At 41.2% G+C, this 12,877-nt stretch overlaps 1 protein-coding gene across 1 annotated transcript in view; it reads right to left on the bottom strand.

Annotated features, from left to right (window-relative positions):
- The window catches only part of DOCK3 (dedicator of cytokinesis 3), a 185,474-nt gene that overhangs the window by 58,394 nt on the left and 114,203 nt on the right, over positions 1-12,877 (bottom strand). The window contains 8 exon segments of the mRNA XM_032121102.1: positions 1,340-1,421; positions 2,736-2,836; positions 3,180-3,263; positions 4,926-5,023; positions 5,502-5,673; positions 6,359-6,465; positions 6,962-7,124; positions 11,191-11,315. Coding sequence (XP_031976993.1) covers positions 1,340-1,421; positions 2,736-2,836; positions 3,180-3,263; positions 4,926-5,023; positions 5,502-5,673; positions 6,359-6,465; positions 6,962-7,124; positions 11,191-11,315 — 932 coding nt within the window.

Raw genomic sequence — 12,877 nt, 5'->3', positions numbered from 1 at the left:
TGGAGCCCGAGACAGAACGTACCATATTCACAAATTGCCTTCACTAACCCCAGCTGCTGAAAGACATTCCAGCATTCCTGTTGTTGCTATTTCCAAACAGGACTGCTATGAGGTTCAGCAAATGCAGATCACATAGGGACAATATCCTACATCTCTATTTGCTGCACTGCATAAAGCACTAATGAGCAGTTTGAGAGGCAAGAAAACCTCCTCGAAGTCATTCCACCTAGAGATCTTCCTCTCATCTCATAACTTTAATAGCTTTCTTTGCAATTAAAAAAAAAAAAAAAAAAAAGGAAGGATAAGGATAGAAAAAAAAATGAGAAAGTTGCTAATTTCTTGAAAAGGCATCTTTGCCCTATTTTTACCATTCCACATGAATCTGTCATTGAAAATTACAAAGAAGATGTTTCTAAGCATGTAAATATCTACAAAGACAAAGCAAGCACTGGTGTAATACCCTTGTATGATCTGAATCCTAGCAGGAGCTCTGGAAAGTGAGAGGATGGCATTGGCAGTGTCCTTCACCTGGGAGAGGCTTCACCTCTTTGTACTGACAAGTGACAAAACCCAAGTGCTGATCACTGCCAGTGCTTCCTGTTCTCCAAGTGCCCAGACTCAGGTGTTGGGACAGCAGCCCCCTTGGAGGCAGAAGGTGCAGGTGGGCATTCACTCAAAGAAAAACATCTTCCTGCAAATGCTGGCATCTTGTATTCATGCACTTGACACACTGACTTCCTGGTGTACCATTACAATGGTGAATTTATTTTCTGATTTCTTTGTAATAGCACCAAAACATTCCTGGTGTTTCTCACAGCTGTGCCTCCCTGGGACCTCGTGCTCCCATTACAGAACCATAGGTCAGCTCCTGTGATACTTCAGAGGATTTCCATCCAGTTAAACACTCATTTATCTGCTGCTTAAAATACTCCAGAACTTCAACCCATGGCACAATGGAGCTGTGTCACAGCCAGAAATGAAGAGCAAAACTTTGATCCACAGCACCTGTGCCTGATACATTCAAAGCTACTGCTGTTTGGAGGGCAAGGTGTAGCCTACATCAATGGAGTATTTATGCACTGGCCATAGATGTAAGTCCCACTTAAGTTCTCCACAGGGTTGCAAATGGGCTTAAGGGGACATAATTCTTTCAATTTTTTCTGCACAAGAGTGAACGTCCCCCTAAAAATAAAATTGTAGCTATATGTATATATATAAAAAATCTGGTTAAACAATTACAAGAAGCCAGTGCCACACTACCCTTGATTCCATTTACAGCTTCCCCAGCCCTTCTGTGGTCTCAGAGGAACAGACACCAGTGCTTCCACTGGATACCTACTCTCATTGCCTCCTGGATGTGGTCCTGGCGCACGAGCTCAGCCGAGCGGTCCATGTACCACTTCAGACACCGGATCAGCTCCCTGAGGGAACAGACAGTGAAAAGGAATCTTCAGCACCAGTTCTGACAGTCATCAAACATTTTGATTTTAGGGAGAGATCTCTAAACCAGTCTCATTTCACTTTATTTCAGTGGTCAGTTACAGCTGTCCTTAATACTGAATTTACATAGTATTTACATTCATTTAAGTTTCAAAACCAGCAAATAATTTCTTCTCTGTAATTGACTTGGACCATGAGGAACACTAAGAGAACATAAAAAAGATGTTATTAGAGAGATAGCTTTGATAAAGGCATGGTTCTAAGACCAAAATATACTTTTGTTTTAATAAGAAATCCCAGCTCTCATCTCAGTAAGCAGCTTTTAGAAACTGAGATCACAAAGAAAATACTTGCATCTGTTTTTGCTAAGTACATGATACCATCTGGACTAACTTACAAAGGTGTATTAAACCCGTGTTTTGTTTCAGACAGCAGACTACCAAAAAACATTTGTTTTGTCTGAAAGAGGTGCTAATTAACAAAAAGCAGAACACTTTTTTACCCTCTGAACACAACTATGCCTTCTAGTGTTGGATATTATCTATGGGTTTTTACCTGCCATTGGTAGAGTATTTTTTGTATTTTAATTACACAAAAATGTGAATTGCTTAAAAGAATAAAAAGAAATTATTAGCTATTTTTAATAGTTTACTGTGGCCAAAGATAGAAAATATACTCAAAGATAGAATATGCTCAAATATACAAAAGCAATGGTCTAAAAGAAAGAAAAAATGACACCCCCTGAAGGGTAACTGCTACTGCTTTCAAAAAGTCTGTTGCATTCTTTAATGCAAGACTCTTTTGAGGAGTAGAAAATAAAGCAGAATCTTCAAAGTGACAGCAAAATTCAAATTTTTGATCTACTGAAATTAAATTGTAACCAAATAGAACATCTTATATGAATACCTGTCTGCTTTGGAAAAGGCAATTACAACTAGTTCTCTAAGCTTTCACACAAGTCATGTATCCCAACATCCTTAAGACAAGGAATGCATATGCTCTTGGTAGCTCATTAGTACAGATTGATAATAAGCTGTTGCTGAGTGTCTCTTCAGCTAAAAAAAAAAAAAAAAAAAAGATTTGCCAGTCCAGAAGTGCAAGAGAAATGCCCAATGTGGCCACGCTCAGCCACTGGTGACATTCGGCAGCTTTTCCCTACAGCTGTGCTGGAAAACTCCCATGTGAGTAGCTCTACTTTTGGGGACTCTTGCTACCAGGAAGGTTGTGATCCTGATGGTGCCACCATTCCCAAGCTTGGTGATGCCACCTCTCAAGGGGAGGGACACAAGACCTACTTGTAAGCCAGAGCTCCTGCAAAGTGCTTCTGGATGTAGGTGTCCATCACGGGGCGGAAGTGGAAGTACTTGCTGTCACGGAGCAGGTTGATGATGAACACCTGGGGACATGGGAAAGGGAACCCAATCTCAAGGAATTGCACATTGCTGCCAAGTGTGTTCAAACAAGTTACCCAAGGTAAGAAGCATTCAAATACATGAGCTGCTTTAAACAGTCACAGTTGTGTTACCAGGTATTACTGTTTGCTTCTCCAGCATGAGAGCAAATGCTGCTGCCCTGGATGTGCTGAGGTCAGCCTGCCCTCCTCACCCAAGATCATTACAGAAAACATGGCTGGATCCAGCTGAGTATTTCATATTTGATGGAAGCACAATACTAGCAACACAATCATAAGAAACTTAAAACTCACTGAGTGTGAGATAAATAACAATCCAGCAGCTTACCAGAGACTGAAAGACCAACAGACCATACTTCTCTGTGTTGTCATCCAAAACTACAAACAACGTGTCCAGAATATCTTGTAGGAACTAAAATGACATGAACAAAGAATTTCAACTTAAATTGTATTCAAATGGTTATTTCTCCCCTGCTTTAATTAGTTCATACATGTTAATATCTTTGTGAAACACTTGCCAAGGACAAATCACTTCAGGTTCACCCATATGATGTGACAGATTTTAATTTGTTTTTACTAAGAAAAATGTTTCTCTTCGCAAGGAATATTTTCAAACAAAAATGACAGAAAAACAAAAAAAATGAAATATATACTATATGCCTGATTTGTAATTTTGACTGAGTGTTCCTCTCACTTTAAGCTGACTGGAAGTGCTGCTGGACACCAGTGGCAGAACAACTCGCTCTCACTCTCACTCTCAAATCACTGGAGTCTCAGGTACTATGCCACATCAAATCTGAGGCTGGGCAGTACATTAAATTATGTTTAATATTGAAACTTTTGTTATATGACAGAAAGTAAAGCTTTTCTAACAAGCATTAATTGGGGCAAGTTACATGTTGCCAATTGCTTCTTTCACCCTTAACTCCACAGCTTGTAGAGCACTGACAGTTCAGTGATTTTCCTTCTGAAAGCACAGTCTCCAAAGGGATGAGTGTGAGGGAGAATGCTGGAGATCGTTAACTGCACATTCTCTCATGATTTTTTAATCTCTTCTACTTAAATTTCTGATGTGGACAATAAGAAATAAATTACAACAATTTATGAAGTCCCTGAAATGATAAAACATCTTTCTTTTCTGAATTATTACATTCTGTTCTTCGTATCCCAGTGCCAAACAACAGCTGATTTATGCGGAGATTCAGTTACTTCCCCCCGTGAAATAATTCAATCCACAGCTTTTTTTCTCTCTCTATAAAAAACAGATACTTGTACTGGCCTACAAACAAAGTGTACAAAACATGACATTCTTGAAGAATTCGTATATAAGTATTTTTGTGCTCCCCTGTTACTGAGTTATCACAAAGAGTAACGTTCCAGGTATGGCAACACTCAAATGATTTACAGTGAAGTGGCTTTAGTGATAAACTACTTATTAAGTGATGGGATTTGTCTTCAGTTTCTTCTCCTTGGTTGATTGTGTTAGAAATCAGCTTTTGCTTCCAGATTTATAGAAATAAATCCTAGGGAGAGTTCCCAGCACACCTAAGGTTATCAGAGGCATATCTGGAATGCACTTTTTTTTGCTGAGACCACAAGTATTCAAATGCAGTTGGAAGTTCCTGGGATCTAAGGAAGGTCAGGCCACACAGAGATTGTCATGTAGAGCAACAGTGGTTACAAAACCTGGTGAAATGATGAGCTGGCAGATAGAAAACTGGTGCACTGCTGGCTGGATGCACCAGAGAGCCCCTGCCAGTGGCTGTGTCTGCACCAGCAGCTGTGTGGGACTGCAGACTGGAACTACTGGTGCTGAGGACCCAGCACATGTGGCTGAGGGAATTTGACTAAGGATTAGCTCTGCTTTGATCCCACAGACTGACTGTGCACTAATTTCTCAAGTGTATCTTCCCATCCAGTTTCACATCATCATAAAATCCCAATTCACACAGGGTGGAAGTTCACAGTGTGAATCAAAAGGGACAGTAAGAGGGAGCATTCAGAAATGCCCTGCAGGCCTGAACTCACTGTCCGTCACAGATACATGAATAACTACTGTTATTTCATGTAGTACCTTAACAATCTCCTCGCCACTGACATGTCTCAGTCTTCCCAGAATATCCATCACTCGATCTGGGTAAGCCTTCCATTTGAGCAGGGCAAGCAGATCCACTGCAGAGAGAGGGAGGAAGAGCTAGAACCACACACAGAGGGAAGAATGGCAACCCCAGACCCACCAGAGATTCATCATGTTGCACTCCACCTCTTGTTGCAGTCCACACTTCTTGGGAAATGATGTACATACATATATATATATATATATATACACACACACACATTTATATATAAATATCATGGAAAACAAGAAGGACAATATGGAGTGAGTCAATCCTGCTAATGGAGAAAGGAATGGAGGAATGGTAAAGTGCTTTAAAAAGCACTGTGTGACTTGACACTGCACTGTGGACAATCCACTCCTGTCTGCTTGTGCTTTAGGGACGTTGCTGGTAAAAAATCTTATTTACTTAGCAACTCTGTAAAAGCCAAACAAAACAAACTTTGGATTGTGCAGAAGTGCTAACAGTGAATTTTTTTGCTCTCTTTCCTAATTCCTGCTTCCTTGGGCAGTTCTGAGGGATCAGCAACTCACCATTCTGGGTCAGTTTGGTAGAAGAGAGCTGTGTGGAGACTGAGAAGGTCTCTTTGGTGCTGCGCTGGAAGATGAGGCTGGAGGGGATGTTGGGGCAGCCGTTGTAATCCTCCTTGCAGCAGGGCAGCCCCAGGTACAGCGCGTGGTTGTTGAATGTGCTGTTCTCATCACACTGCAGGGACAGCACAAGGGACACAGTTGTACCTTGCCCATCTCATCACATGCCCACAGCCTGTCAGCAGTTGCCCAGCAGTGCTTGTGTTGGGATTTTTGTGGGTGCACACCAACGCTTCTAAGGAAAAGCTGTGCTTTGGGGCCTGGACATGCCCAGAGCAGACCCAGCTCTACAGAGTGGTCTCCAGCCACTGCCACCTTAGAACTCACCAGTTCTCCCAGCTGTAAACTAAGTGCTGCTGCCTGAAAATTGTACTGAACAAATAAACCCAGGTGAATCAGCAGGAAGGAAAAGCCCAAATCTCTTGCTGCAGGGCTGCCAAGCTGTGGCCCTGCAGCATGAGGCATTTGAGTCCAGCACAATGTCATCTTACAAAGGCACAGAGCAGTGCCTTAGGCTGGCAGAAGTGCTGAATGCTCATGAACACCAGCATGTTTGAAGTCAAAATGGATGGCATTAACAGCAGATAAATCATCGTCAGCTGGATGGAAAAGGTGAACTGCACCTAGAATAGAAGGGCTCTATCCAAACCATGTGATTTTGAATGTATAAAATTTTGAAACTACTATTAATCTGTTCTCACACACTTCTAATAAGGGGGGAAAAGGATAATGTAATGACCATTACTCATTTAAGTAATGGCGTAGAGATGAGCAGTGAAAAGTCTGCAGAGAACTGGTACCTTATAAACATAAAGCTCATGGATATCATCCGACAAGGTCGTGCCATCATCTCTCATCAATGGGGTGAACGCAAAACCAAAGAGCTTCTTTTCTCCCTTGTCTTTTGCTGCAGCAAGAGATAGAAAGAAGGAATTGTCTTTGTATGTACCCTGTCTGTCAATATATACAAGATTACTCACCAACTTCTCCACATGCCTAAAAGAAAACAAGCAGCTTACAGAACAAACAACTTTTCTAATTCTAATTTCTTTTTTCTAATTCTGTGTAAAGGACTGACAAGCTTCAAATCAAACAGAGACATGCCAAACAGCAAAATCTAAACTGTTTATCCTCCAAAGAAAACATTCTACAGAAAAACTCAACAAAAGAACAGCAGGGACAAACATCTACAAAGTGCTTTGCCCTGCACTGATCGTTCACCATGTTTTTAGTGCCCTGTGTGATAAATTCAGCAAAAGGCTGCTTAGCAATGCCCCTTCACTGTATTTCAGGCTGGTCTCTCATTCCTGCTTTCCACCCAGTGACAGCCTCATCCAGATTTAAACTGGCAGTAGAAGGAGCTGGGGCCTTTTGGAATTGCCCTGGGCAGGGGGGGCACTCACTGGAGCAGTGGCGGAACTCGAAGCGCAGGTGGGAGCCCCGGAACCTGTCGATGGGGATGGGCAGCTTGATGATCTCCCCCCAGCGAGGGCTGTTGTTGTGGTACAGCACAAAGGAGTGGTAGGCGCTCCTGCTCGGCTCCCCGGAGCCCAGGCTGATGCAGTCCTGCCACAAAAGAAAACAATCCAGCATTAAAGGCATCACATCACCACCCATGAGTCATTTTATTAGCCAGTGATAACCTTTATATAATTCGTGGCTTTCTGTAGACATAAAAGAAGAGTCAGAAGCAGGAATTCAGACACAATGAAATGTGGAATTCTTTAGGAGATCTTCAGACTGTGTTTTGGGTCAAAGGGTGAACTAGGAGACCTGTGATACCAGGTGAATCCCAGTATCTTAAGTTATTATTTAAGCTAAGTTTTCCATCAAGCACTGAGTCGACACAATAAGCACCTAAGTCCAAATATATAAAATTGAGTCCAAAAAACAGGACACAGTAGGACCATCACTTGTAATATTAGCCTTCTCTGAAAAGATCCTTTAACCAGATTTCTGCTCCAGTATCTCAGTTGAGAAATGGTAACTGATCTTTCCAAGCTCTTTACAAATGTTCATCTTTCAAAACTACAACCACCCAGCCTCACCAAGTATCCCAAAAAATTCTGATCAAGTTACTTCCTCAGTGGTAAGCAAAGAATTTGTATATAATACTCATCACCTAAAAACATAATTGGATCTAAGTTTCTGCCTTCAGATATAACAAACTCAGATCTTGTCCAATATATGTATTCACAAAAGACAGATGAAGAAAAATATGAACTGGTATTGTTTAGAAAATAAAAAAATCCTTAGAATACAAGTGAAGGAAAATAGGATAAATATTGAAGTCCTGAAATAAGGACAGTAAAAGCTCCTTTGTGATGAAGACATGCAGCAGGAAGCACGTTTTTTATATATCAGCACTAACCCAGCCTCTAGACCCAGCACTTAGAAAGAGATCCAGAAGATACAACATCTCATAAAACCAAGCAGAAAAAAAGACAGCTTGGAGATTCTTCACTTTTAGCATCTCCAAGGATAATGAATCCAGGAAGAACCAGAAGCTAAGCAGACCCAGACCACAATGTATAATATAAATTCTGATGTAGAAACCCTCCAGGGAACAGTATGATGACAAGCAGAACCACTGGTCATTTCCCCAAGGCATCTCTAAATTCTAGCCCTAGAAAATACTAGAATATTGATTTTTTAAATCTGTAATCATCTGATTACCCAGTCAAGAATATCCCATTAACCAGTCACAGTTAGTTCAACCTCTGTCAATAATTTGCTGCCTTTGAGAAAGTAAAGAATTTGTGAAGGAGCCCAAAAGGGAAGAAAAGCTCTCTGGAATTCTGGGATTCAGTGCAAGGACAGCCTACCAGGACAGAGACTCACTGCAAAGGCTCTGATCCAAACTGAGTGACTGAAGGCTGAACTCATACAACTCAGTCCTCTCAAATAATCCTCAGCAACCACATGGGATGAGCCACAACCCCACATTTTTTAATACAGCAACAAGAATTAAGTGTTGCAGATAACAACAGGTTAGTAGAGAGCAGTGCCAGTATTGCAACCCAGAACACCTCTAAGAGCCCAGTTCTATTTTGTTGCAAGGGTAACTGGTTGGGCTTCAACACAGCAATTCCAAAACCTCATTCTGCACTAGGCTCTTAGGAAAAAACAAAACAGTATTTCTATTTCCTCTGCAAGGTACAGTAAAAATTCAAATTTTAATGTGAGCTTTTTTTGTCCCCTCAAGAAGCCACCTGGCAAATGGCCAATCTTTGAATGCAGTTTCACAGTATGAACTTCAAATAAATGAATAGTCTCCTCTTTCTGGTTGTTAACTTAGTTCCCATGCAGTTATACTACCCTCTATAGTCTGAGGAGGGCAGACTGGTAAATCTTTAATTCTGAATTGTGATCTGCAAAATACAAACATCAAACTAATCTCCAGACACCTGGTGACCCTGAGACCCAAATATGCAGGGGAATTAGAGGGCAGAGGCAGGGAAGGGAAGCTAAACTAGAAAAACTACCAGGAAATATCCATTGTTAAAGGTGTGCCGTGCAATTCATGGGTTATTGCTGCTACTGGAACAGAAAGAAGAAAGAAGTGAGAAATGTGTCAAGGGATTTTTTTTTTTAATTGTTCAGACTATATTGAAAGATACTAACAATTGAGTAAGACCATTTTGAAAATGAAATTCTCATTTTCATTTTGAACAGCACTACATTCTGGAGGTAATTTCACTTCTTTCAATAGGACTATTTCTGGATCAAGACCCACTCAGCAGCAATGAGGAGCTGAGAAAATTCTCATTAATGCTGTGCATGGTTCTGCTAAAGGCTTCACAAAGGCACAATTTAGATTTGGATTGTGCTGCTGGTTGGGAAAAGTTTAGGGATTTTACTCTAATACCAGATGAAAACTCTGGCCATTTCCCCTTGTCTTGTGTAACTCTGCACCCACTGTCTCTGTTGGCAGCTCTGCTGCAGAAAGGCCATGGGGCAGGAATAGTGGAGGGGTATTCCACCCAGGAACAGCAGTGCTCCAGGGTCTATAGCTGAACTCTCAGTGTTCTGCCCACATTCACAGGCATCATGAAACACCAGGAACCAAAGATCTCCTTGACACAAACCAAGTGTCTTTGCTGCTTTGGCTGCAACCATACAGAGGAGCAATACCATAAAAGCTGGGATAGAGTGTTTCTTTTAAGTATGTGGCTTAAATTTAAAAACACCACAAAGATCCTTTATGAATAAAGTCTCTCCTTTATGGCAAATCCTAGAATGGTTTGGGTTGGAAAGGACTTTAAAGTTCATCTTGTTCCAACACCCTGCCATGGGGCAGGGGCACCTTCCACCAGACCAGGTCACTCAGAGTTCCATCCAACCTGACCTTGAGCACTTCCAGGGATGGGGCAGACACAACTTCTCAGGACAATCTGTTCACCTGATTTTTCTTTCTAATTGGACTGACCCTTTACAGTGTTTGTGCCATGCCCATCCCACTCTTCATGTAAAGCCCTAGTGTACTTTACAATAGTAATAACAGGCAAAGACAAGAAAAACCAACCTCATCTCTGTGAATGACCATTCCAACCAAAATCACTGAACTTAAGACTGATAATGTCTAGAAATTATCTGGCTTTTGTATGTAATCATTGGGCCCCGTTATGGTATAACTGGCCACCATTATGTACGTTAGCATTTGAAGATGCTGATACTGCAGTTTGAGGGACCTCTCTTGGTTCTCAGCAGACTCTGTGAAATCAGCTGATGATTTAAAAATTTGCCACTCAGTTTGAAAAGCTTAGGCAGTTGAACAGAAGAGGACTCTGATCTTCCTGCAGCAGCTCTGAGCATAAACGAGTTCCTTACAAGAAATACACTTTACTTTTAATGAAACCACAAGCAGTTGTACTAATAAAAGTTCTCCTTTCAATTAAAACCAGAAGATTGTGGCAATGTGTTTGATACACAAACACTTTTAGGTGTTTAGACTCTCCCCAGTAATGGCTACAAAGCCCATTTTATTGCAGTGGAGGTAAAAGAAAAGGTAGGGGGCAGCTATTTCTGATAGCTGCTCATGCTGAAATACTTCCTGTTTACTTCTCTATATTCACAACCTCCCACCCACCTCCTTCTCTTCAATAAAACTAAAAGAACAAAGGAGGTAAAACAGGAAACATAAACAATCCCCATCCCCAGCTGGAATGGAGCCAACCCAGGGTGAAATTTTATTCAAAGTTATTTTCCAGAACTACATTCAGTACTGTAATGCAACAACTCAGATTCAGAAGTCCCCCTTGGAATTGCATTTCATCATGTTGTATGACACACATTATTTAATTTTAGATATGCCATATACTCCTCAGTTCTGATTGCAGTTACTCTAAATTCTTTTACTTTAGCCACTGACATCACATTTGGAAATCACACAGGCTTTTCAGTTTATGAGTATTTCTCCAAGTCTTCTATCCCCATATAAGGGAAGTGCTCCAAATCCTTACAAATTTATAACTGACCATAATACAGAGCTTACAGACTTCACAGTAAAAAAAAAAAAAAAGAGAGAGAGAGAGCCAGTTTGATTTTAGCTCTTCCCTTGCATCAGACTCTGAAACAAGAGGATGTGTCCCTGGAGGCAGCACCTGGGGCTCTCAGGGAAAGGAGCACTTACCTTCAGGATTTCTCCATCGGCATAGAGCACATACATGGTCACCTCGATGTTCTTCTGCACACTTTTGCCACCCCTTTCGAAGTCCCCCTTCTCCAGGGTCAGGTACAGGTCATTCCGGATGTCACCTGCGGGGACAGAGCGGAGCCACAGCCTTAAACTCCACAGGGACACCGGGGCCGTCCCAGTTCCATTCTGCAAATCATTTTCTGTGTTCTGCAAGACGATGGCTGATGCCCAAATCATTCCAAGCAGCAAGTTAATTGTTAATAAGGATGAACAGTTTAATATCAGTGCATCAAATCAGACCATTGTTAGTAATGCCTTTAATAATGTGAACTCAGGATCAATACTGGCTTTAATTGTGTAAGTGGGGAAGGGAAAAACCCTTTTACTCCTATACTTTGCCTTGCTAGCTGAGCTGGAAGTGTCAGGCTAAGCCTGACAAAACATCCTTAGCTTCAGACTTCCTATTTCCAATATATTTTAAGAAAAATAAGTATTTTTGTGACGATCAGTATAACATTATGTTCAGTTAGCCCTTCAAGGATTTTCTGTATTTTCATAATTTCCTTTTATCATAACAATAAACTGTAAGCAGCCTTTTTGGGAAACTGGTCACAATTCAGTTCAGCTGGATTAAGAAGGAATTATAAATGTAGTTTTTGCTAGATTTCTGGCTGGCCTCTGGTAACCATATGCATGGCTATATGAAAGCAGGCAGTGTGGACACTTGCCAGCTTCTCACTACGTCATTTTCAGGAGCTTTCAGACCAAATGACTATATTCAGAAACAGAAATGCTTGTGTCTCAGCATCTTGTTATCCTGAATTTCACAGACTGTAGCTCACTTGGTTTGGTTTTATTTTAGAATCTGATTTGGGAAACTGCTTTCACAACTAAAGTGGTCAATTCTAATGCCTACACGAGAAGGACAGCAGGTAACACCTATTTTTCTGTAAGATTTAGTTACTGTCACCATTTTATGATGGTTCACACTTAACACTTTTTTTTATCTACTTGCCAGAAAGGCAAACGTACTAAAGGGCAATATATAAAAATACCCAAAAAATTAAAATAAAAATTTAAACCCTTCCAAGGCAAGTATTTTGTTAATCAGCCTCAAGACACTAAATAACGAAGTAATGGAATGGTTATCCAGCAAAGCAGAGGCTCCTTCAATGTCTGACTTCTTCCACTTGGAGAAGCTGATGCAGTTAAATCTGTGTATTAATCAGAAGCACAATGAAATAAGGCAGCATTTGCTTTCAGGCATTGAGGGACATCCTTTTGTGCCCCTCAAAGCAGCACTTCACATTCTTCCTCAAGTCTATAACCCCACAGAACTTGTTCCTTAATCAACTGTAGGGACAAACAATAGAAGCTTTCAGTCCTGCCTTTACTTTCAATTTTATTCCTAGAGATAAGTACAACGCTTTCAGCATGGAAAATCCAGCTCTGTGGCTGCCAGTCATGTGAATGGGAATCTGTGTGCAGAATGTGCTGCTTTTGCCATGAGCCTCCCTCTCCTGCAGGTTCAGTGCTGGGAACACCTCCCAGCCAGAGGCTGAGCTGCCAGGGGTCATTAAAGAGAAAAGATGACAGCAAGAGCCTGGTGAAAGACCCCGGATATTCGATCTGGTTTTGCTCATCAAAGCACAGCCATCAAATGCAACAATCCACGGGCCAC

Source organism: Corvus moneduloides, chromosome 11, assembly GCF_009650955.1.
Source record: "Corvus moneduloides isolate bCorMon1 chromosome 11, bCorMon1.pri, whole genome shotgun sequence".
Classification (NCBI taxonomy): Eukaryota; Metazoa; Chordata; class Aves; order Passeriformes; family Corvidae; genus Corvus; species Corvus moneduloides.
This window is presented reverse-complemented; position numbering and strand designations above follow the sequence as displayed.